Genomic DNA, 26,915 nt, shown 5'->3' with positions numbered 1-26,915 from the left:
ATATACCCTTTTTGGGATAGATTTAAAGTAGGCCTGATATAGCAGAAACTACTAATTTTGAAAATGGCAAATTTGGGAATAGTTTTTCAACCCAGAACAAAAACTGTACTTTTACGGTCACTACAAATAATTTGACCAGCTAAAACAGTACTGATTTGGAGGAATATAAATGTCAGGCCTATTTTTTAGGCGCTGTGTGACAGGTATACCTTTAATCACAGAATTAGACTTGTATCTGCACTGTAGCGTGTGTGTTAAGTTTTTCAGAATGACACTATCAGCACCTTGAATCTAATATACCCTTTTTGGGATAGATTTAAAGTAGGCCTGATATAGCAGAAACTACTAATTTTGAGAATGGCAAATTTGGGAATAGTTTTTCAACCCAGAACAAAAACTGTGCTTTTACGGTCACTAAAAATAACTTGACCAGCTAAAACAGTACTGATTTGGAGGAATAGAAATGTCAGGCCTATTTTTTAGGCGCTGGGTGACAGGCTCAACTTGCCCCTGATGTAGTATATGGCCAAAAAATAACCACAATATTGATGGTTAAATGCACTTGGGTGACACAGGCTCAGCCTGCACCTTATGTAGTATATGGCCAAAAAATAACCACACTATTGATGGTTAAATGCACTTGGTGGTAGCTTGTGCTGGCACACCACAAGCCACAAAATGGCCGCCGATCACCCCAGAAAAAAGTGATATAACAACGCTATGGGCAGCCTAAAAAAAGTGAGCAATTCAATATCAGCACTTCAATAATCCGCAGCTGGAGATCGATCACTGAATTAAGTCTTTTGGAGGAGTTAATCTGCCTAATCTCGCCCTAAGGTCGCAGCAGCAACCTCTCCCTACGCTTGTATCAGCAGAGTGACGTGCAGCGCTCTGTGACCCAAGCTTATATAGAGGCTGGATCACATGCTGCACTGGCCAATCACAGCCATGCCAATAGTAGGCAAGGCTGTGATGGCCTCTTGGGGCAAGTAGCATGACGCTTGTTGATTGGCTGCTTTGCAGCCTTTCAAAAAGCGCCAAGAAAGCGCCGAACACCGAACCCGAACCCAGACTTTTACTATACAGTTCGGGTTCGCTCATCCCTATTTACAATTTGATCTACTATTGTCAATAAACCTATTGGTTAGCATCTTGTAAGAACATGAATACTCAAAGTTCAAATTGGAGGTGTATAGGAGGTAAATTGGAGGTATACAGGAGGTAAATTGGAGGTATGCAGAAACACAATATGAGCCTATAGATTACTATGAGTGTTGTGTTACTGATCCATACAACAACAATCTGTAATTTTGCTGAGTAAATAATCCCTTGTCTGGGTCATTAATTAATAATTTGCAACAATGGAGTAGATTCGCTATTGAACATTTGTATCATAATTCAGGACGAATTCTGGTGCAGAAGCCTCATCCTACATTTATTAGGTGTTTAAAGGGGATGTCTGAGTTATGAAAAATAAATAAAAAATACCACTATAAATCTGATGGGCAGCAATATATAAGTAAGCTAAGCAAGTTTTAGCTGGTTCTCTTCTGTCCCTTTGTTTACCTGCAATAAGAACAATCTCTGCCCCATCCCCTTGTTATGCAAAGGGAGTGAATACAAGTGCTGCCCTGAGTGACATGTCTGACTGCTGGAATACTCAGCGGCATGTTGTATGCGTAGGACTACAAGTCCCAGCTGTACAATGACATTGCTGATGCACACAGGATCTTCCCCCTACCTGTTCTTGTGCAATGCTCTGCAGAACTCCTCCAGTCTGTCAGCTCCTGTGCCCAGCATATGTCTTCTCACTGCCTGCAGCTACTAAGTAACGCCTTCAGCCCTGAGTCTGTGCTGCTGAAGGGGTTAAAGTTTTTCCTAAAGAATCCAGGGAGAGAGCAGACAGCAGAAGCCAGTGCAGGGGGCATGGCCAGCACAGTGACGTCTGTGACCTGCTCTCTCAGGCTCGTGCACAAAACATCATCAGAGCAGGGAGAGAAACTGACATCACAGGTCATGTGACCCTCAGTGAAATCTGAGAAAGCAGCCATTGTAGATGCAGTAAGTACATGGTAAAGTCTTTACATTTTCATAACTTAAACAACCCCTTTTAGGACTTATTTTTGCCTCAACCAACAAGGTCAGTGAAAAAGTGCATGTCTTAGTGACAGAGGAAGCAAGGCTTTAGATGCGCCAATATCCAGGCTCACAATTATGTAAGTCAACTAACACATTGTAGAACTTATATTTGATATTAGTCTAAAGGTACATTAGATTTATTATTAGTGTTGAGCGAGCGTGCTCAGCACATCGCAGTGTTCAGCTCAATGCCTTGTGTGCTCGAGTCAGTGTATTTAGATCCAATTTAGCCTCTATTTCTGAAAAGTTTCTGCCTGAATTTGAACTCACAACCTTCTACATTAGAGGCAAGGACTTTAACCACTCAGCTATAAAGCTGAATAATAAACTGTGTCAGAAAAACCTCATAATAGTTTGTCATGTAGTAAGTATTCCTATACAGAAAAAACATCATTTCAAATTTTAACTGCAAGTTAACATGTAGCTATATAGCATAGTGGTTAAGGTTCTTGGCTCTAATGTAGAAGGTTGTGAGTTCAAATCCTGGCAGAAACTTTTCAGAAACAGAGGATAAATTTAATTTAAATATATATGTGGATCGACACTTTGGCAAGTGTAACACCGCTGGCACCCAAACTGTTTGTTACAGGGTGTGCTGCCTTGAACTCCCTTCACTATATATATATATATATACATATATATATATATATATATATACAGTACAGACCAAAAGTTTGGACACACCTTCTCATATAAAGAGTTTTCTTTATTTTCATGACTATGAAGGCATCAAAACTATGAATTGACACATGTGGAATTATATACATAACAAACAAGTGTGAAACAACTGAAAATATGTCATATTCTAGGTTCTTCAAAGTAGCCACCGTTTGCTTTGATTACTGCTTTGCACACTCTTGGCATTCTCTTGATGAGCTTCAAGAGGTAGTCCCCTGAAATGGTCTTCCAACAGTCTTGAAGGAGTTCCCAGAGATGCTTAGCACTTGTTGGCCCTTTTGCCTTCACTCTGCGGTGCAGCTCACCCCAAACCATCTCGATTGGGTTCAGGTCCGGTGTTTGTGGAGGCCAGGTCATCTGGCGCAGCACCCCATCACTCTCCTTCATGGTCAAATAGCCCTTACTTTCAAAGTTTTCCCAATTTTTCGGCTGACTGACTGATCTTAATTTCTTAAAGTAATGATGGCCACTCGTTTTTCTTTACTTAGCTGCTTTTTCTTGCCATAATACAAATTCTAACAGTCTATTCAGTAGGACTATCAGCTGTGTATCCACCTGACTTCTCCTCAACGCCACTGATAGTCCCAACCCCATTTATAAGGCAAGAAATCCCACGTATTAAACCTGACAGGGCACACCTGTGAAGTGAAAACCATTTCAGGGGACTACCTCTTGAAGATCATCAAGAGAATGCCAAGAGTGTGCAAAGCAGTAATCAAAGCAAAAGGTGGCTACTTTGAAGAACCTAGAATATGACATATTTTCAGTTGTTTCACACTTGTTTGTTATGTATATAATTCTACATGTGTTAATTCATAGTTTTGATGCCTTCATAGTCATGAAAATAAAGAAAACTCTTTGAATGAGAAGGTGTGTTTAAACTTTTGGTCTGTACTGTATATATATACACACATACATAAGTTTTTAGCCATAATGTATTTACATATATTATTATATATTTAGAATATAATATATTATAATATATGTAAATATATTATGGCTAAAAACATCAGTAGTAGTTTCCCTCATATTATGCATATACAGTGCTGATCAAAAGTTTAAGACCACTTGAAAAATGGCAAAAAATCATATTTAGCATGGCTGGATCTTAACAAGGTTCCAAGTAGAGCTTCAGCATGCAACAAGAAGAAATGGGAGTGAGACAAAACATTTTTTGAGCATTCAATTTTATGAAAACAACGAATAAACTGAAACAGGCTGTTTTTCAGCTGATCAAAAGTTTAGGACCACACCTCCAAAAAAAAACTAAACCCCCCCAAAACAGAAATCCAACTTCCAAACATGAACTCAGTAATGAGTAGCTCCGCCGTTATTGTTTATCACTTCAAAAATTTGTTTCGGCATGCTTGATGCAAGCGTTTCTATGAGGTGAGTGGGAACATTTCTCCAAGTGGTGAAGACGGCCGCACGAAGGCCATCTACTGTTTGGAACTGTTGTCCATTTTTGTAAACTTCCCTTGTCATCCATCCCCAAAGGTTCTCAATTGGATTTAGATCAGGGGAACACGCAGGATGGGCCAAAAGAGTGATGTTATTCTCCTGGAAGAAGTCCCTTGTCCTGGGGGCATTGTGTACTGTAGCGTTGTCCTGTTGAAAAACCCAGTCGTTACCACACAGACGAGGGCCCTCAGTCATGAGGAATGCTCTCTGCAATATCTGGACATAGCCAGCGGCCGTTTGACGCCCCTGCACTTCCTGAAGCTCCATTGTTCCACTGAAGGAAAAAGCACCCCAGACCATTATGGCGCCCCCTCCACTGTGGCGCGTAGAAAACATCTCAGGTGGGATCTGCTTGTTATGCCAGTAACGTTGAAAACCATCAGGACCATCCAGGTTAAATTTATTCTCATCAGAGAATAAAACTTTCTTCCACCTTTGAATGTCCCATGTTTGGTGCTCTCTTGCAAAGTCCAAACGAGCAGTTCTGTGGCGTTCAAGGAGACGAGGTCTTTGAAGACGATTTTTTGTTTTTGAAGCCCTTCAGTCTCAGATGCCGTCTGATGGTTATGGGGCTGCAATCAGCACCAGTAAGGGCCTTAATTTGGGACGAGGATCGTCCAGTGTCTTGACGGACAGCCAATTGGTTCCTCCGGCTCAGTGCTGATGAAATTTTTTTGGGTCTTCCACTTGACTTTTTTGTTCCATAACCCTCAGGATCATTTAAAAAATTCCAAATGACTGTCTTACTGCGTCCCACCTCAGCAGTAATGGCGCGCTGTGAGAGACCCTGCTTATGCAGTTCAACAACCCGAGCACGTTCAAAAAGGGAGAATTTTTTTGCCTTTGCCATCACAACGTGTGACTACCTGACAGAAAATGACAATGAATCCACATCTTTGCACAGATTTGGCCTTTTAAAAGGCATGTGGTCCTAAAATTTGGATCAGCTAAAAAAACTGCCTCTTTCAGTTTAATCGTTATTTTCAATTAATTGAATGCTCAAAAAATGCTTTGTCTCACTCTCATTTCTTCTTGTTGCATGTTGAAGCTCTACTTGGAACCTTGTTAAGATCCAACAATGTAAAATATGATTTTTTGCAATGTTTCAAGTGGTCTTAAACTTTTGATCAGGACTGTATCAGAAGTATGATTTTATATATATATATATATATATATATATATATATACACTGCTCAAAAAAATAAAGGGAACACAAAAATAACACATCCTACATCTGAATTAATTAAATATTCTTCTGAAATACTTTGTTCTTTACATAGTTGAATGTGCTGACAACAAAATCACACAAAAATAAAAAAATGGAAATCAAATTTTTCAACCCATGGAGGTCTGGATTTGGAGTCACACTCAAAATTAAAGTGGAAAAACACACTACAGGCTGATCCAACTTTGATGTAATGTCCTTAAAACAAGTCAAAATGAGGCTCAGTAGTGTGTGTGGCCTTCACGTGCCTGTATGACCTCCCTACAACGCCTCTGCATGCTCCTGACTAGGTGGCAGACGGTCTCCTGAGGGATTTCCTCCCAGACCTGGACTAAAGCATCTGCCAACTCCTGGACAGTCTGTGGTGCAACGTGACGTTTGTGGATAGAGCGAGACTTGATGTCCCAGATGTGCTCAATTGGATTCAGGTCTGCGGAACGGGCGGGCCAGTCCATAGCATCAATGCCTTCGTCTTGCAGGAACTGCTGACACACTCCAGCCACATGAGGTCTAGCATTGTCTTGCATTAGGAGGAACCCAGGGCCAACCGCACCAGCATATTGTCTCACAAGGGGTCTGAGGATCGCATCTCGGTACCTAATGGCAGTCAGGCTACCTCTGGCGAGCACATGGAGGGCTGTGCGGCCCTCCAAAGAAATTCCACCCCACACCATTACTGACCTAATGCCAAACCGGTCATGCTGGAGGATGTAACAGGCAGCAGAACATTCTCCACGGCGTCTCCAGACTCTGTCACGTCTGTCACATGTGCTCAGTGTGAACCTGCTTTCATCTGTGAAGAGCACAGGGCGCCAGTGGCTAATTTGCCAATCTTGGTGTTCTCTGGCAAAGGCCAAACGTCCTGCACAGTGTTGGGCTGTAAGCACAACCCCCACCTGTGGACGTCGGGCCCTCATATCACCCTCATGGAGTCTGTTTCTGACCGTTTGAGCAGACACATGCACATTTGTGGCCTGCTGGAGGTCATTTTGCAGGGCTCTGGCAGTGCTCCTCCTGTTCCTCCTTGCACAAAGGCGGAGGTAGCGGTCCTGCTGCTGGGTTGTTGCCCTCCTACGGCCTCCTCCACGTCTCCTTATGTACTGGCCTGTCTCCTGGTAGCGCCTCCATGCTCTGGACACTACGCTGACAGACACAGCAAACCTTCTTGCCACAGCTCACATTGATGTGCCATCCTGGATAAGCTGCACTACCTGAGCCACTTGTGTGGGTTGTAGACTCCGTCTCATGCTACCACTAGAGTGAAAGCACCGCCAGCATTCAAAAGTCACCAAAAAATCAGCCAGGAAGCATAGGAACTGAGAAGCGGTCTGTGGTCACCACCTGCAGAACCACTCCTTTATTGGGGGTGTCTTGCTAATTGCCTATAATTGCCACCTGTTGTCTATCCCATTTGCACAACAGCATGTGAAATTGATTGTCACTCAGTGTTGCTTCCTAAGTGGACAGTTTGATTTCACAGAAGTGTGATTGACTTGGAGTTACATTGTGTTGTTTAAGTGTTCCCTTTATTTTTTTGAGCAGTGTATATATATACACTGAACAAAAAGATACATGCAACACTTCCGGTTTTGCTCCCATTTTGCATGAGCTGAACTCAAAGATCTGAAACGTTTTTTACATACACAAAAGACCCATTACTCCCAAATATTGTTCACAAATCTGTCTAAATCTGTGTTAGTGAGCACTTCTCCTTTGCCGAGATAATCCATCCCACCTCACAGGTGTGGCATATCAAGGTGCTGATTAGACAGCATGAATATTGCACAGGTGTGCATTAGACTGCCCACAATAAAAGACCACTCTGAAATGTGCAGTCTGATCACACAGCACAATGCCACAGATGTTGCAATGTTTGAAGGAGCGTACAATTGGCATGCTGACTGCAGGAATGTCTACCAGAGCTGTTGCAATGAATGTCCATTAACTTCCATTATGCTCGGGTGCTCTATAGAGCACTTTGGTGCTCGATCAACACTATTTATTATCAATCATCGGGCACATTTTTAGACTAGTCAAAGTTTGCATTTAATATTAGTAACTTTACCCTACTATGTTTGAAAATATAGAGCATGGAGGTGTATTGGGTACTGAAAAGACTGGTGGAAAAAGATTATTAGAACTTGTATTTTAACCTCTTAATGTCCGGTTGATTTTCCATTTTTCATTTTTTTTTTTTTACTTCCAGCCCTACCAAAGCCATACCTTTTTTTTATTTTTTTCATTCACATAGCCATATGATGTCTTGTTTTTAGCAGGACAAGATGCACTTTCTAATGGCAGCATTTATGGTTATTTAAAATGTGGTGAGAAGCGGGAAAACAAATTCCGAATGGGGTGGAATAAAAAACAACAACATAGTTTTATGTTGTTTTTTTTTTTTACATAATTTCCTATGCGGTAAAACTGACCTGTTATTTTTATTCTCCAGATTAGTATGATTATGGTGATACCACATATGTTTCGTTTTTCTTGTGTTTTAATATTAAAAATAAAATGCGAGCCGGGGCCATTTTTAAATGCCTGGCCGTTGTCTCAAATTTACGTTGGGCAATCGGGAAAGGGTTGACTGCTGTGTTATTTTTTTTTTAATCACCAGTATGTAATTTGAACAAACTATATTTTTTACCCCTAATTTGTCAAAATGAAAACTCATAAATTAAATTATATCACTAACCAATATTAGTGGTGGTCCGGGAGGTCCAGGTTGGCCATCTTTGCCTGACTGACCAGGGTAACCTCTGTCTCCAGGTGCTCCATGGGGTCCAGCAGGTCCAATATCTCCCTTTTCTCCTGGTGTACCTGTTTTGCCTCTGGGACCTTGGTCTCCTGGTATACCTGGATCACCCTTGAAATATATAGCATTTATATTACATTTATTGCTTTAAAGAACATGGCATTTCTAAACCAAAAATAATTGAAAAATATAGACAAATATTGACCTAAGTAAACTATGCTTTTTGAAACTGTGTTGATTTTTTGGCTGAATTTACACCTTTTAAGAAATAAATGTGACAACCCCATACAACTCTTTATTGTATGCATCTTTTATTTTTTAAATAGGGGGGTGGGGGCGAGTGGATATTATAAACAGATTCAATTACAAAATACATATCTCTTATGATAAACTGACAAACATAAAATAGCTTGAATTGCAAAAACAGGTTTTCAGATTTGAGGACAAGTCTAATAATAGTCTTTGCTCTGAATGACCAACTATGGATTTTCATAAATCAATGGTACAAACAAAGATACTAAACTTTCTCCTCTTATCAAAATTTTCTTCTGCCCCACCCTACTTCACTAACTCTCAATCTTCTCAAATCCATCCAGTTAATTAGTGGGTCAAAAGTCTATAGTGATGGGAGGTGGAGGAGGAAAAGGAAAATGAGGGTGCTGGAGAGAGGCAGAGATACATACAGATATGGTACTGCTGGCTGGTAAGTGTTTTACTGTTTCAGGTCACTCCACTGCTGGATTCAGCTCTAAGCTGATTAGTTCTGCTACTTGTAAGGGTGTGCTACAGAGAGATAGGGAGTAGAATTTCCTGTTTTCTCCATGAGATGTGCATGTGAGACATCATACCAGCTAGGTTCAACCCCTAGCTCAGGGAAAACTGACAACTAGAGATGCAGAAGAGAAAAATGCTAAAAATGGCAGATATAAGGCATATAAAGAGTTATTCTTCATGTACACACATATGGCAGCTTATTCTGAAAAAGTCACATGAAATAATAGTTCCATGTTTTTCTCTTACTGCCTCTTTTCCCCTCTTGGGGTGGTTGGATATGAGGATTATTTGGCTTTTTTCATATATATTGTAATGTTGTAGAACAAATACAGAAAAGACATACATTGTCAATAATTTGTTCGGTTTTTGTTTGATGAAAAATTATTGTTATAGTTAAAAAGGAGAAATATTTTTCCATCTGTAAATTACATGGAAATCAATGGTACAATTGACAAATGAAGACTTTTGTCATCAGTTTTATCTGATGTTTTATCATCTTTCATCCATTATTTAGGAAAAGCAACACAGTGTTGTGAGGAAACTTATTTGTAAACAAGTAGCTAGTGTTAAAAGAAAACATTGAATCTATAGAAATGTATTGTTTTTAGGACAGTAAGAGAAAATGACCAAACCTATTCTGTAGCATCTTTCTGGTTGCTATAAATGATTAATCACATTGTATGTATCTTATCGTAATTCAATACAACCCTAAATCTACACAATAGAAACGTGTATGACTAATAAATAGAGCTTTGTAGACTCCACCACTTAAAGCTGCAATCCTCAACGTGTTATTTATCTTGGGACAGAATTTGAACTACATAGTCATCTAGAACACTGTTTTCCTATAATTAGCTATGGGAGCAACTGGTTTCTAGGATATTTACAGTACCAGTGCTGTAGCTGGCAGGTCTTACTGGATTTTTCAAAGACGGCATCTGCAATCAGATAATAGGTTGGTTCAATAGTGTTCCCTTATGATTCTGTAGCATCTCTATTGACCAACCCAGTCCATATTATCAAGTAAATATTTGTAGATTAATTTCTAGTTTGGAGCTAAATCCAAATGTCAGGTACACACAAATGCAATATTTCATCAACACATGAAAATACATAATTTGAATTTTTTTGTGTTATATCACAGGACAAGGTAAATTTCTCTGGTTTCTGCATCCATCTTGAGTATGAGAAAGGCAGGTTAAAGCAACAGAACAAAACATAAAAATGGAAATATAATTGAGTCTCTCGTGAGTTTAATAAACACAGTTTTTTTTTTATTTTACAGAACATCAGAACTTATTGGAGTATATATACCATAAGTTATTAAAACCTATATATTTCAAGATCATCTTTACAGGGGATTATTGTTCTTTATTTACTATTTTAGACAGAGAAGAGGCATACGGCTCCTTCTGCAGCCAATTGTTTTACATCCAGATATGATATTGTAGCAAAAGTGCTTTATATATTTATGTTTTGATTGTAATTTGAGACTCAATAGTATTAAAGGATATGACGATAAGAAGATAAGAATTACTGATTTGTTTTAGTTATTGTGTATTTTTATATATATATTTTCTATGTATAGTGTTCCTTGATTGATTGCAGTAAATTACCAACCATGAAGGCATAGGCATTCAAGGGGTTGTTCACCTTTCTAGACATTTTCTATAGACCCCATAGCGTGGCAGGATCCAAAGTGGTACTCATACTTATCCCCGCTGCTGGGTTCCGGTTCTATAGTTGCCCTGCCACCTCTGGAAAACCCCCATGTTAAACCAGCAGTCATGTGTCAACCATGTTGCATGTGACTGGGTTAAGTGTCGCAGTGTCAAATGTTGCATTGCCTTCTATGTTCACATGCCCAATGTCGAATTGAATGTTGGAACAAGGAGACATTCAGAGCCAAGGCAGCGATAGTGATGGAATCCAATGGCAGGGATAACGTAAATATGATTACCACCATTGGCTCGGCTTTTCTGTGGGGTCTGTAGATAATGTTTAGAAAGGTGAACTACCCCTTTAAGTGTAACTCGGGCAAACTTTCTCAACTAGTAAAATGGACTTACTAGGTCCATTTAACAGGCTATTGCTTCTTTCACTCTGGTATCCCAATTTAATGTTTACAAGTTGCTTTTAAAGGGAACCTGTCACCATGACAAAGCAGTGTAATCTGCAGGCAGCATGCTATAGAGCAGGAGGAGCTGAGCAGATTGATATATAGTTTTGTGGGAAAAGATTCAATAGAACTTATATTTTATTAATTTAAATTCCTGTTCACTTTGGGCTTTGTAGTCAAGGAGGTGGTTCTATCGGTGACTGACAGCTGTCTTTGTAGGGCGAAGACTGTCAATCATTGATAGGACCGCCTCCTTGACTTCAAAGCTCAGAATGAGAAGGAATTTAAATGCAGGAAATGAAATTTATACTGAATCTTTTTTCACAAAACTAGATATCAATCTTCTTATCTCATCTTGTTCTATAACATGCTGCCTACAGATTACACTAAATTGCATTAAAGTTCCCTTTTACACAGTCTTTGAAGCCATAGAAAATAAAAGAAATGGCTGCATGCTACTTGGCAATACAGTCAAAATAATGTCTCTACTCATGCCCACTACATGCACTTTGAACATAATACTGTAAATACTAAGAACTTTATGTAACATTTCTGATAGAGGAACCAAGGTGTTCCAAAACTATTCACTCTGTCCTCCTAAATAGCCAATATACTTTTAAAGGGAACCTGTTTATTACAGAGCAGGATGAGCTGTTCAGATTGATATATAGTTTTTTGGCAAAAGATTCAGTAAAACTTGTAATTTATGCATCTAAATTCCTGCTCATTCTGGACTTTGAAGTCAAGGACACCTATCTCTGTACGCAAGCAAGTCTGTCAATCACTCACAGGACCACCTCCTTGAATTCAATGCCCAGAATGTTAAAGAATTTAAAATGAAAAAAGTACAACTTGTAATGAATATTTTCTCTGCCCCATATGATGCTGTCTGCAGATTTGACTACATATCTAGTTTTATAGTTCCTCTTCAACAAACCGTCCACTATTCCATATAACCAACTAAGATGGAGTTCCAAAAGTCCATCAAGAAGCTTTTGAAAATATGTCGGGGCACTCTGGAGACCATTCAACATTGAAGGAAAATAACATTTTACTTAAAGAATAAGAGGTACTCAGCCCATGTGGGAAAAAAAGCAGTAAATGCATTTAAGCACACAAACTAACAGGAACTTGGCAGAATGGATGGGCAGATTGTTAATTGTCCCAGAACTATTTCATATTTCTAAACAATAGGTTAATACATATAATATACATACAGATTTACCACATTGCATTACAAAAACTGTTGCAGTTTCAGCAACTTGAACTCAGATTTAAATGGGACCTGTCATGGTGAACATGGTGTTTGAGCTCCAGGCACCATGTTATAGGGCAGGAAGAGCTGAGCAGATATATAGTTTTCTGAAAAAAATATTCAGTAGAACTTGTTTTTTATTAATTTAAAATCCTGGGCTTTGAAGTCAGGACAGCGATCCTATCAGTAACTGACAGCTATCTCTGTATTAGGGGCATAACTACCATAGCGGCAGACCAGGCGACTACTTTGGGGCCCAAGGCAAGAGGGGGCCCAGTTGGGATCACCCCCTCTTCTACTAGGGGTGAAAACTTGGTCAGGACTCTAACCTCTAAAGGAACACCTTTTAGCAAATGAGGCAGTGGAAAAAATGGCCCAAGGGTCATTGAAAGGGGTTTAGGTGGAAACCCTTCCATCCTGTGTGGGGGGCCTGGTTTGATCCTTGCTATGGGGCCCAAAGAAGAAAGGCTGTCAATCACTGATAGGACCGACTCCTTGATTTCAAAGCTCAGAATGATCAGGAATATAAATGAATAAAATGCAAGTTATGCTGAATCTTTTCATGGTGACAAATTCCCTGTTACAGGAGGCATGGAAACAGTGGATTGTTGGCTGCTTAAAAATTCCCATAACACCACCTCCCCAGGCCAGTACTAGCAGAGTTTATTCCCTTTTTGGCTATGAAAGGCCAAGATGGGACAATCCTTTTAACTTAGATCAAACTGGAAATGTGTTTAAGAAATCTGGATTTTCATCATTACTAAAAATGAGATAAATCTCATTTGATCTATGTTTTGGATAATATTTCTATAAAACCTTGAAGAATACTGTTTACTTTGGAATGCAGGTAACCCCAAGGAGAAGCATATAGTATCTTGTGACACTATATAGGCTCTGGGAGACTCTGCATTGTTCTATAATGTTCCAATATGTATCTGCTTGCTTTTACTGGCAATTTTAGTTTCTAAGTATTGCCAGGGGCAAGTAGAATCTGCTTTCTTTTAAAAGCAATTTTAGTTGGCAATTATTGCCTGGGGCAAGTAGAATCTACTTGCTTTGACTAGCAATTTACTGTTGGCAATTGCCTGGGGCATGTAAAGGAAAGGATTATTATGAGATTATCTGACCATTTACAGAAATATTCCATTGTAAAGAGATCTATGTGTAAATGGCGCTTTATTCATACCTATGACTAATTTCTAACATTGTGCAGTACTAAGATGTGACTAGATAGTCTAGAATAGCTTGTGTGGGTAATTACTTTGCTTTGTAATGTATTAGTATTAGGCTTGCGTCTTAAGGGAGTTCCATTATTGCTGCATCTGGATGAAAGGCTGACAGAAATCATCAGCTCTGCCTAGGATATGTTTTTTACATCAGTACCTGCATTGGAAATAATCACACCACTTCTGCATCATTCCTCAATTCCCTCAGCACTTATTGACACATCCACAGAGGAGGCATCCTACTGAAAACTGATCATTTACGTCAACACTAGTAGTGAAGAGCTCACCACCTTTTTACCTTTAAAATGCTTTCCCTTTGGGACATAGAAAGAAGATTATAAAACTGAAGATTTGTTTAGCGCCGTATCTGTTGATTAATGTGATGGTAAAGGTCATAGAATGGTAAAGCATCACACTATATGTCAAATAACATGTGGACATACTACAGCTCATCATAACGGTGTGAAATATGTGCATTTAAATACATATTTTGGGGATGTACAACTCTCCTTTGTTTTATAGCAAACCTGTCTTATGCTTTGTTACTGCAGAAAGCTTTCCAAGACTGTACATAACACATAAGGAAACCTTCCTAAATTTATGACATATAAGTGACTGTTTCCTGTTTTGAAAGTCGTTAATTATCAGTAAAGCAATTGCAATGTTTTTTTTTATTCCACTTGGAAGGCACTTAAATGGCACACAAGCCTTTGGGTGAGACTTTGTGGTGTTTTATGTCCTGCACAGAACATTGCGCTCTTACCCTGGTGATCTATAGTTCATTCTGTCTTTATGAAATGTTACATTCAGTCAACAACTTTGTTATTGCCGAGTTCAGTTAAAAATTGCTTCATAGTTCTGTATTTTGTCAGGTTTTACTTATGAATGACCATCCCGCTACAAAATAACTATTAGGTTTAGATATGGATGGACCAACATAATCACTGCAATTAACCTGTAAGCAAATAAAAATAAAACCAGCTATATACAAAGGATTATAGCTTGTGCATACTAGTATAATGTAACAGGAATAGAAAGTACAGGCAAAGAAGAGACAAATGTCCAATAATCTTCATATGGCATTTACCTATGAAAAATAGCAAGGATAGTTGCATCACAGGCAACACAACACTTTGGGGGGAATTTATCAAGTCATATGAATCTGTTTTCTGTTGTTAAACAGGCATTATTATTTATGGATGTACTACAGGGGACAATATTATTATTAGTGGCAATACAGAGGTATTATTACTGGGAGCACTATATGAAGCATCATTATTGCTGAGGGGACATTAATATTGCAGGAGGCACAATAGGGGACTTTATTAACACTGAGGGCTTTATGGGGACATCTTTAATAATGGGACACTATAGAGACATTATTGGGGCACTATGGTTGCATTATTTTTTTCTTAAAGGGGTTGTCCGGGTTCAGAGCTGAACCCGGACATACCCTTATTTTCACCCAGGCAGCCCCCCTGAGGCTAGCATCGTAGCATCTCATGCTCCGATGCGCTCCCTTGCCCTGCGCTAAATCGCGCAGGGCACGGGCTCTTTTGTTTATCATAACACACTGCCGGGCAGAAGCTTCCGCCTGGCAGTGTGTTCGGTGACATCATCGATTCTGATGGGCGGGCTTTAGCGCTTCCCCAGCCGTTTTACTGGCTAGGGCAGCACAAAATCTCGCCCATTAGTGCCAGTGAGGTCATCGGGCTTCCTGGCAGCCCCATGGAGAACCCGGTATGTCACCGGATCTCCAAAAAATGCCTATGCCCTGCACGATTTAGCGCAGTGCAAAGGAGAGCATCGGAGCATGAACTGCTCCGATGCTCAAGTCAGGGGGCTTTCTGGGTGAAAATGGAGGGATCTCTGCCTTTAAGGGAGTAATAGTGGAAGTTACTATTGCTAGAGCTGCTCTAGGGGACACTATTATTAATGGGGGCACTGTAGAAGGCATTACTACTATTGGCAGCACTGTTTTTTTCAGCAATTACATGTTTGGGGGCACTGGGGAGTACAGTGGGTATAGTATTAGTGGCTGACAGCAGGGTGACACAGTTGGGGCACTAGAATGAGGAATTTGTAAGGTGGAGAAGGGTGAAGAAAAAGGAGGAATTTAGGATTTTTATGCGTCAAACTCTGCAGAAACAAAATATGGCTGAAAGAAGTTGTCATGACGGTCTGGTCCAAATGGAGAAGATGAGGAAAGAGAACAGCACTGGAAGTAATAGACAAGGTAGGATGCTGAACATACGGTTGACTTGGTGGTTTAAGGCCCATTTTTAACCTTCTCAGCCCCTTCCTCCGTATATTAATTAGTGAAAACTGGCTGAGGAGGAGGACTGCTGTACTGTGGTATTGCTGACCCTGTCTGCTTGTGTTGGCCACACCTACTTGTATATGCCCTGCCTTATGGCAGCTTGGATCCACCTAAAACATGGGGCCACTTTTATTTTTTTTACAGGGCTACTTCAATGGGGCTGTCCAGTTACCAACATTGATGACCTATCCTACAGCAGCTCCTACGTCCCCTTAACTTTAAGGAGAAGGAACATTTGCACACTGTCCCATTTAAGCAAATGGAGAAGGATAAAGAAGCTGTAATTACACCTACTTGCTGCTGCAATATTGATGGTGAGCAGGTAAAGATAAAGGAGCTGTGCGTTCTCTTCAAACAACTCATCAACGGTGGTGCCGGGAGTCAGACACCCGCCAATGTGAAATTGATGTCCTATCCTAAGGATAGGTTATCAATATCAGTAAATGGACAACCCATTTTCAGCCAGTCCTTGAATAACCCTACACTCTTCTTTCAAATTTCTCAGCTGAACACTGGAATATCCCTTTAATTGTTTAGGAATGAAAGCCATCTCCTTAAAGTTCTTCCATTTTCACATGCTCATAGGCTAACATAATCATAAATATTAGTCAGTGAACACAAATTCCTTTAGTCAATGACTGCTTGAAGTCTGGAACCAATGGACATCACTAAATGCTGACTTTCCTCACTTGAGATGGTTTGCAAATCCTTCAGTTGCTTCTTGTTTGTGAGTCCTTCTGCCTTTACTTCAGGCTTCCGTAACTGAAAGCATGCTCAATCAGATTGAGGTCAAGTGATTGAACTGGCCTTTAAAGAATATTACCTTTCTTAACTTAAAGGGGTTATCCCATGATTGATGTAAATAACAATGCTAGAACCAGCCCAGTACCTTGCATGAATCCAGACATCTCCCCATTCATTACTCCAGTTGCTCTGCTAGATTTATTTTAAGCTAGCAGCTCAGGAAACATGTCATTTATCCCTGAGCTGCTAGCTTGATGCCACAAGTGGCAGTTAAAAGACAGACCAGAGCATGTGCTTCCATCTTAGTGAGCAGAACAAAGAAATTTGAAAAAGAGCAAACAGCAGGAGGTGCTATACAGATATATTAAATAGAAATTACAAAAGTATTTAGATCCAAGTGCTAGTTTGAAAACTGTGGAATGTTATTTGTGGGACAACCCTCTTAAGGATCTCTTGGATTGCCTTTGCAGTATGTTTTGGTCATTATCTTTGTTCTTGACTTGGCTAGATATTGTGAAGGAATTATTCTTTACCAAGTAAATCATTCTGCAGTCATTTATTAGGACTGTTGGTGTTGTTGGCTTCACATTGACAGTTTATTGGACTACATATTTAGAGTACCTATGACCAGCTACAAGGGTTATAACATATGCTACTCTTCCTGCTGACAAGCCAATAGAAGGATTCTGAACATCGCTGCTGAAAGAAGAAAGAAAAACCTTGGACTGCTTCTTTCTCTCTAGATACTGTAACAGCTACCAAAATTCAAAATTGATCTTTTACTTCCTTAATTCGCCATGAAATAATGAGGTAACAAGCTACCATGTAACTTCTTATCAGTCAAGAGTCAAATTACTTTTGTATGGAGGGACCATGTCAAAATGGCTGAAATACCATTGTCCAAATTCTTCTGGTTTAAAATTTATGTCTGCCATTTTTATTATATATAGTCATACTGAAAAGCATAGTCAACTACACTCCACAATACAGCAGCTGCAATGTTAACCTGATCTATATTGCCCAAATGTATGCTAAAGAGAAAAAATATATGCAGAATATAACTACAGGCTTGTTGAAAAATTTGCTTGACCTGTCATGCTTGTTGATCATTTGAATAATTATGATACTGCGCTTGGGACGTATTATGTTATTTTAAAATATACAGGTACGTCCCAAGCGCAGTATCATAATTATTCATATTGCCTCCTCTGTGCGGCAGATTTTTGTGGTTCTGCCGCGATACCGCTGCTCATACATACAGCATCCACTGAGCGCCACTGTAGCAACCATTCATTTCCCTTGTTGATCATTTATTGAATTCCTTTGTATGCCATAAGCTCATTTCTCAATGTCTTTTTCCTTTTTTAATAAATAAATAAAAAAATAATCTACATTTAACAGTATTCCATTTAATAATGAAAAGCACACACAGGTATATTCTAAATCTCATCCTATGGCCTCATGCACATGACCGTATGTCATCCGATGATGACATCCGTGTGCATTCCGTATTTTGTGGAACGGAACAGATGGCCCCTAATAGAACAGTACTATCCTTGTCCGTAATGCGGACAATAATAGGACATGTTCTATTTTTTTCCGGAACGGAAATACAGACATACGGAAATGGAATGCACACGGAGTAACTTCCGTTTTTTTTGCAGACCCATTGAAATGAATGGTTCCGTATACGGACACGGAAATAAAATACATTTGTGTGCATGAGCCCTAAGTGTTTTGAAAGGATTAAGCTACATGAATAGTACCTGTGGTTACTGCATCTCATTCCTGGCAAATATATGCAAGTTTGATTCCTATGATGAGGCAAAGAGTATTTATTGAGAAGAGCACTGTGTACAAAGGCTAGCAGAACCACAGCCACCAGGGATACACAAACACTGCTAATTACACATGCATCAGCGTGCTCAATGTCATGAATTAATGAGTCATGAATTGGAGCCCAGGGAGTCATAAGCTTTCTAATTTGGAGCATCCATCTCTACCAGCTTCATTGTCAATAATGAGAGAAATCAGACAACTCAAACAACACTTCTACAGAAAATAGAGCACAACAGAAATAAAACTTGAAAAGCCCCTTTAAAATGACACTAATTAAATAAAACAGTTTTTATATTCATTTACATTTGTAGCTACAGATAAATGGTCATCTAATGAGACTACTTCTCCTGGAACTGAACATACAAATTATTCACAGCAGGCCTACACCTTGGCCGCATGATGTTGGCCTATTTGCTAAAATCTACCGTGCTATGAATTGTGCATGAATTATCAGTAATCATCAGTCAAATAAACATTTCTTTTGAAATCATATGACAGATAGAACATGGGAAAAACTGAGTACAGCACATTGCAAGAGGATGAAGGCGATCAGAAGTCTGTACTACTGCCATTTCAAATTGCTACTAGATATTACTCGATATTACTACTACATATTCTTTTTTTATATTTAAATCAATAAAATCCATATGTATATTAGCTGGGATTTTCAAAACCATATGAACTGCTCATCAATTCACAACACACAGGCCAATGATCAGCTGATAAATGGTTTGTCTTTTATGTGGGTATTAAAATAATTTGTAGGCAGCAAATCACCTCTTGTAAACAAAGGATCTGCTTCTGACAATATGCAAACTGGGGACTAATGATCGTACTAGCGATCATTCTTCATCATTGCTCCATTTACTTCTACTGAACTAGTGCCGATCATTATGTTATATGGCCGCTGGTTTATGGGCAGATTAACCAAATCCTCTCCTTCTGTTCCAAGAATTCTAGACATCTTTGAGGAAATCCCTACACTCCCCAAAGTGGTGACTAAAGTATCACTGCATTTTTAGGTAAAAAATTTGTGCTGGTGAATTTCATGAGTTTTATAAAGGTTAGTACCATGATTCTAATATACATCTTTAAACCTGCTTCTTTCTTTTACACATCCATAAAGGTACGGTACCTATAAAATGTTTACTACATGCAGACACCACCAGGTTGGCCTCATAGATGCACTTTGGATTACTTTTTATTAGGGCAAACATTTGTGACTTTGAAAAGAGTTAGGGTAGTACAATGAAAGAGCTTACCTCTGTATATGTTCCCAGTGTTTAAGGATCATTTGGTCTACAATCTGACCACCGTACTACATTGAAATCAGCCTATCTACGCAAATCTATGAGATTCTCGTAGACTTACATAGAGACTTACAGCTGGCACAGCAGATGTTGTATCAGTCCGATGGTCAGACTGTTGGTCACATGATCTCCAGAATGGATTCAGAAGTGAGGACTTTTAATGTATTACTCTAACCCTTATCACATCCAGCACATTTAGCATTGAGTTCAATGGGAGCTGTATAAACTTGTATGTAGAAAGATCCTCCTAGTGTTGGCTATTGGGAGCCAGAATTGTATCATCTAACCTTACAGCAAGGAAAGCAAAGGATTAAGTATGAGAAAGCGGAAGCTTCAATCTTTCTTAAAAAAAACTCATTATGGAATATATAAGCACATAAATGAATGAATTATGATGGATGCAGAGTGTAACTCTATATCTGTGTGCAAGAAAACAGGGAATTTGAAGAGCTGTAACGCAAAAACAACCCCTAAACTTATTGCCCTCCTTGGCGTATGCAATTAGTAGTTTAGCCACATGGTTTACATTTTCTAAAGTAACATTTTCCCCATGTGAAAAATAAGTAATATATACGACCACTACTATGTCAAATGTGTGGGCAATTTCAACTGATAGCTGTTGGCTGTAGCTGTTCATGCAGATGTCAGTAAAACAAGAAAATACTCTTAAACACCTACACGTTCTCCTTTTGGACCTCTGTCACCTGGTCGTCCATGGGCTCCCTGAAAAATAGAAAGAGTCATTTATTTAAAAGATTTTGTAGAAAAAAAGATTGAAAATTGCAACAGAAATGTTATTGTTTGTTCACTGAAGTTATTACAAGCAATGAAATTAAACATGACTCACCGGTGAACCTGGTAATCCATCATTTCCGTTTCTTCCCTAGAAATGATATATGGAATTTTAGTAGTTGAATTGCATTGCATAGCCGCACTTGAGTTTTAGATCATCAGTTCTCCTTCCTCATCAAGCTATGAAATAGCGCACACTGTGTACCCAGTAAGGGTGATTATAGGGACAATTTATCAAAGTCTGCAAGTTGCAAAACTGATAGAAATCTCGTTCAACAAACAAAATAAAATGTATCAAAAATTGTATTTTATTTCCATGGAAATAGTTTAACAAATGTTACTTTATTGAGTAAATACAGAAAAGGATTACAGTTGGGAATAATAGAAAATGGATTAGATGTAATATTGTGCATTTTGACTTTAGAAAACTCCACAGCACTAAATTATACTAGAACCAGTAAATATTCCTATAACTGCAACATGCTTTAATTTAATACTTACTAATATTTATTAATATTACATTACTAGTATATTACACACTTATATAGCTATTAACTAATGAGGGGAAATGTAGTCACATTAAATGTTGGATGATACTGATGTGGCTGAAAACCCCCCCAAAAAAACCACTGAAGTTGGCAGCAAGGTCAGAGGGGCTTAAAAACGTAAAAAAAAGAAATAGTCAACTCTGAAGGTGACTATATGTTTTTCTATCTATTTAAACTATTAATGCATAATCACATACATGTATATAATTATGGTTAAGGGAATGCATGGAGCGGCTACTATACTGTACTTAGCCTGTCCATAAATGGTGGGTGCTGGATGTATAATACAGCCAGCACCTGGCTACAATGACCAGGATAGGTGATGACGCCTAACCCAGTAACTTAACTACTCATATACCATAGGAACCCTCTGCCTTTTGATCGGAGTCCCGGCAAGCTTCTGATGAGTTACTATGACAACTATAGGCCTTCTAAATATTCCTCGGCCTGTCATGCTTAACTGTCTCTAAAGTTGTGTGCAAAACATGGATCAATAGTATTCTATTATTTTATTGTGGTATATGGGACAAGCAATCAGAAGATCACATTATCTAGCCCCCGAAGGGGGACTAAAAGTTGTAGTGTAAAAAAAATATATATATATTGAAATCATCCCTTTCCCAGTTTTGCATCCAAATATAAACATAATAGGTACTGCTCCTTTATAACCAAAACCAGGTGTGACATCTTTTGGTACAGTTTTAAGAGCATTTTCTATGAACATTTCCTTTATGATTTTTGCTGAACTTTTACGTATTTACATCAGGAGTACTGTCTGTAAAAAGTTTAAGTACACTGCTTTTTTTTTTACTATTTAGTAGGGATGATGAGTGGACCTGTGGATGTTCGGGTTCGCCGGGTTCGGCCGAACTTTGGGTCAAAGTTTGGGTTCGGGAACAGAAATCCCATTGAACTCAATAGGGACCTGAACTTTGGTGCACTAACATGGCTGTAAATATAGTCATAGTAAGGGCTAGAGGGCTGCAAAAGGAAGCAAAATGGGGGATAGAGCAGGACAGTTGCCCTTCAAACAAATGTGGATAGGGAAATGACTTAAAATAACATAGAATAGAAAAAAATAAAATATAATAATCTTGAACTAGGAGGCGGAGGTCAAACTGGAATAGGAGGTTGAGAAGGAGGAGGACGTGGCTGTGTAGGTGGAAGCAGCAGTGGAGGAGGAGGAGGTAGCCAACACAGTTTTTTAATATTTTTATTTTTTTACTTTATTTTTTATTTTTTTTTAATATATTTGGGAAGACCCAAAAATATTGGGAAATAGAAAAGAGAATGCAAAGATAAAGTGCACTGGAGTATAACAATGGCTGGGTACAGCCAGTAAACTTGTCTACACAGCACAAGGTCACAGCACAAGGTACGGACAAGTCCTGTGGGATCCATGCCTGGTTCAATTTAATGAACTTGAGCTTGTCCATGTTGGCTGTGGACAGGCGACTGCGCTTGACTATGATTATCCCCCTGCCGTGCTAAACACATGTTCGGACAATACACTTGCTGCAGGGCAGGCGAGCACCTCCAAGGCATAAAGGGCAAGCTTAGGCCATGTGCCCAATTTGGAGACCCAGAAGTTGAATGGGGCATACCCATCAGTCAGTACATGTAGGCATGTGCACACGTAATGTTCCACCATGTTGCTGAAATGCTGCCTCCTGCTAAAACATTCTGTATCAGCTGGTGGAGCTGGTTTTTGTGGCGTGCTGACAAAGCTTTTCCCCATTTCAGCCATACTAACCCTCCCATCTGAGGTTCTGGCGGTGCCCCAGCGATGTTGGCGGCTTCTTCATCCTCCTCCTCCTCTGCCTTCGTCATGTGCTTCCATTGAGCCGCCGCTGTCAGGTGTGAATGCCATTAGCGGCATGTCTACCAGCGTGTGCTTGTACTCGCGCATCTCCCGATCATGCTCCAGTGACAGAATTAATGACAGCACGTTGTCCTTGAAGCAGGGATCCAGCAGGGTGGCCACCCAGTAATCAGCATTGGTTAGAATGTGGGCAACTCAGTAGTCTTTGTGCAGGCACTGCAGCATTTAGTTGCTCATGTGTGCCAGGCTGCCCAGAGGCAATGACAAGCTGTCCTCTGTGGGAGGTGTATCTTCTGTGTCCTCTGTATCCCCCAGCCATGCTCCATTGATGCCCATAAGCTGCTTTGGGTGCCACCCTGTTGTGAACACGGTTCCTCCTACTCCTCATCCTCCTCCTCCTCATCCTGCAGAACTGTGCCCTGGCTGGACAGTTGTGTACCTAGCCTCTGTTGGTGCAGGAACCCACCCTCCGAGCCACTTGTGAATGACTGGCCTGATAACCGTGGAAATGATCCCTCTTCCTCCTTCTCATCTTCCTGTGCCACATCCTCTTCCATCATCGTCCAAAGTGTTTTTTCAAGGAGACATAGAAGTGGGATAGTAACGCTGAGGACTGCATTATTGGCACTGGCCATGTTGGTGGAGTACTTGAAACAGCGCAACACGGCACATGGAGGCCCACTTGTTGGTGGTGAAGTGGTTCTGTTCCGCAGAGCGACTCACCCACTATCGCCTGCTGCTGCTCGCACAGTCTCTCCAGCATGTGCAAGGTGGAGTTCCACCTTGTGGGTATGTCGCATATGAGGCGGTGAGCAGGAAGGCCGAAGTTATGCTGCAGCACAGACAGGCGAGCAGCAGCAGGGTGAGAACGCCAAAAGCACGAACAGATGGCCCGCACTTTCTGCAGTAGCTCTGACATATCGGGGTAATTTTTCAGGAACCTCTGCACCACCAAACTCAGCAAATGCACCAGGCAAGGGATGTGCATCAAATCGGATAGCCCCAGAGCTGCCACGAGATTTTGTCCATTATCGCACACCACCAGGCCAGGCTTGAGGCTCAGCGGCACCAATCACTCATCAGTCAGTTGTTCCATTCCCCTTCCACAGCTCCTGCGCGGTTTGAGATTTTCCCCCAAAAAAGATGAGTTTCAAAACAGCCTGCTGTCATTTCCCCCTGGCTTTGCTGAAGTTGGTGGTGAAGGTGTTACGCTGAGTAGAAGGAGGAGGCAACAGGAGGCAAGAAGAAATGTTCTGCAATCCTTGGAGGCGTTAGGACATGCGCCAAACTGCTATCTGCCTCAGGCCCAGCCACCACTGCATTTCCCCAGTGTGCAGTTAGGGAGACATAACATCCCTGCCTGTGCTTACTGGTCCACATATCGGTAGTTATGTGGACCTTTCCATAGATGGTGTTGCGCAGTCCACACCTTATTTTGTCCACCACTTGGTCGTGCAGGGCAGGGATGGCTCGCCTGGAAAAGTAGTGGTGACTGGGAACCACGTACTGTGGGACAGCCACCACCATAAGGTTTTTAAAAGTCTCTGTCTCCACCAGAGGGAATGACAGCATTTCAAAGGCCAGGAATTTTGAAATGCTGGCATTCAGTGCCAGGGATCGCAGGTGGGTAGGGGGGTACTTACTCTTTCTCTCCGGCCAAACTAATAGTCAGATTAATTTCCCTGTCACATATGCAGTGCACGTACACTCACCTAAAGAATTATTAGGAACACCATACTAATACGGTGTTGGACCCCCTTTTGCCTTCAGAACTGCCTTAATTCTAAGTGGCATTGATTCAACAAGGTGCTGATAGCATTCTTTAGAAATGTTGGCCCATATTGATAGGATAGCATCTTGCAGTTGATGGAGAGTTGAGGGATGCACATCCAGGGCACGAAGCTCCCGTTCCACCACATCCCAAAGATGCTCTATTGGGTTGAGATCTGGTGACTGTGGGGGCCATTTTAGTACAGTGAACTCATTGTCATGTTCAAGAAACCAATTTGAAATGATTCGAGCTTTGTGACATGGTGCATTATCCTGCTGGAAGTAGCCATCAGAGGATGATACATGTTCTCATTCTGTTTACGCCAAATTCGGACTCTACCATTTGAATGTCTCAACAGAAATCGAGACTCATCAGACCAGGCAACATTTTTCCAGTCTTCAACAGTCCAATTTTGGTGAGCTCGTGCAAATTGTAGCCTCTTTTTCCTATTTGTAGTGGAGATGAGTGGTACCCGGTGGGGTCTTCTGCTGTTGTAGCCCATCCGCCTCAAGGTTGTGCGTGTTGTGGCTTCACAAATGCTTTGCTGCATACCTTGGTTGTAATGAGTGGTTATTTCAGTCAACGTTGCTCTTCTATCAGCTTGAATCAGTCGGCCCATTCTCCTCTGACCTCTAGCATCCACAAGGCATTTTTGCCCACAGGACTGCCGCATACTGGATGTTTTTCCCTTTTCACACCATTCTTTGTAAACCCTAGAAATGGTTGTGCGTGAAAATCCCAGTAACTGAGCAGATTGTGAAATACTCAGACCGGCCCGTCTGGCACCAACAACCATGCCACGCTCAAAATTGCTTAAATCACCTTTCTTTCCCATTCTGACATTCAGTTTGGAGTTCAGGAGATTGTCTTGACCAGGACCACCCCCCTAAATGCATTGAAGCAACTGCCATGTGATTGGTTGACTAGATAATTGCATTAATGAGAAATAGAACAGGTGTTCCTAATAATTCTTTAGGTGAGTGTATATCTCACACCAAAAATGGGTATAATGTCACCCACCGAACTAAAAGACGGATTAACTATATAAAAAAAAAAATCCTGTCACGTATGCAGTGCAGGTGTACCTCACATCAAAAATGGGAATATGTCACCCACCGAACTAACAGACGGATTAACTATATTAACCCTTTCAGGACCAAGCCATTTTTCACCTTTCTGCTCAGGCCATTTTTAGCAAATCTGACATGTCAATTTATGTGGAAATAACTTTAAAACACTTTTACTTATCTAGGCTATTCTGAGATTGTTTTCTCGTGACATATTGTACTTTATGACAGTGGTAAAATTGAGTCAAAATATTTCATTTTTATTTATACAAAAATATCAAATTTACCCAAAATATGGATAAATTAGCAAATTTCCAAATTTCAATTTCTCTACCTTTATAATAGATAGTAATAACTCCAAAAATAGTTACTACTTTACATTCCCCATACTTCATGTTTGGATAGTTTTGTGAATGCCAATTTTTTTTTTTTGGGGGGGGGGGGGGGAACGTTAAAAGGCTTAGAAGTTTAGAAGCAAATCTTGATATTTTTAAGAGAATTTCCAAAACCCACTTTTTAAGGACCCGTTCAAGTCTGAAGTCACTTTGTGAGGCCTACATAATAGAAACAACCCAAAAATGACCCTATTTTAGAAACTACACCCCTCAAGGTATTTAAAACTGATTTTACAAACTATGTTAACCCTTTAGGTGTTCCACAAGAATTAATATGGAGATAAAATTTCTGAATTTCACTTTTTTGGCAGATTTTCCATTTTAATATATTTTTTTCCACTAACAAAACAAGGGTTAACAGCCAAAAAAAAAATCTATATTTATTACACTGATTCTTTCGTTTACAGAAACACCCGATATGTGGTCGGAAACTGTTGTACGGGCACACGGCAGGGCGCAGAAGGAAATGAATGCCATACGGTTTTTGAAAGGCAGATATTGCTGGACTGTTTTTTTTGACACCATGTCCCATTTGAAGCCCCCCTGATGCACCCCTAGAGTAGAAACTCCCCCAAAAATTACCCCATTTTGCACACTACGGGATAAGGTGGCAGTTTTGTTGGTACTATTTTAGGGTACATATGATTTTTGATTGCTCTATATTACAGTTTTTGT

General features: G+C 40.1%; 1 protein-coding gene across 1 annotated transcript in view; it reads right to left on the bottom strand.

The window, feature by feature from the left end:
• Window positions 1-26,915, bottom strand: part of LOC120998109 (collagen alpha-1(XIX) chain-like) — a 378,018-nt gene that overhangs the window by 92,758 nt on the left and 258,345 nt on the right. Inside the window, exons 21-23 of the mRNA XM_040428629.1 lie at window positions 20,693-20,728; window positions 20,524-20,568; window positions 8,199-8,369 (exon numbers count right to left, since the gene is read on the bottom strand). Coding sequence (XP_040284563.1) covers window positions 8,199-8,369; window positions 20,524-20,568; window positions 20,693-20,728 — 252 coding nt within the window. The remainder of the gene's footprint in view (window positions 1-8,198; window positions 8,370-20,523; window positions 20,569-20,692; window positions 20,729-26,915) is intronic.

This window comes from Bufo bufo, chromosome 4 (genome assembly GCF_905171765.1).
Source record: "Bufo bufo chromosome 4, aBufBuf1.1, whole genome shotgun sequence".
NCBI classification, from domain to species: domain Eukaryota; kingdom Metazoa; phylum Chordata; class Amphibia; order Anura; family Bufonidae; genus Bufo; species Bufo bufo.
This window is presented reverse-complemented; position numbering and strand designations above follow the sequence as displayed.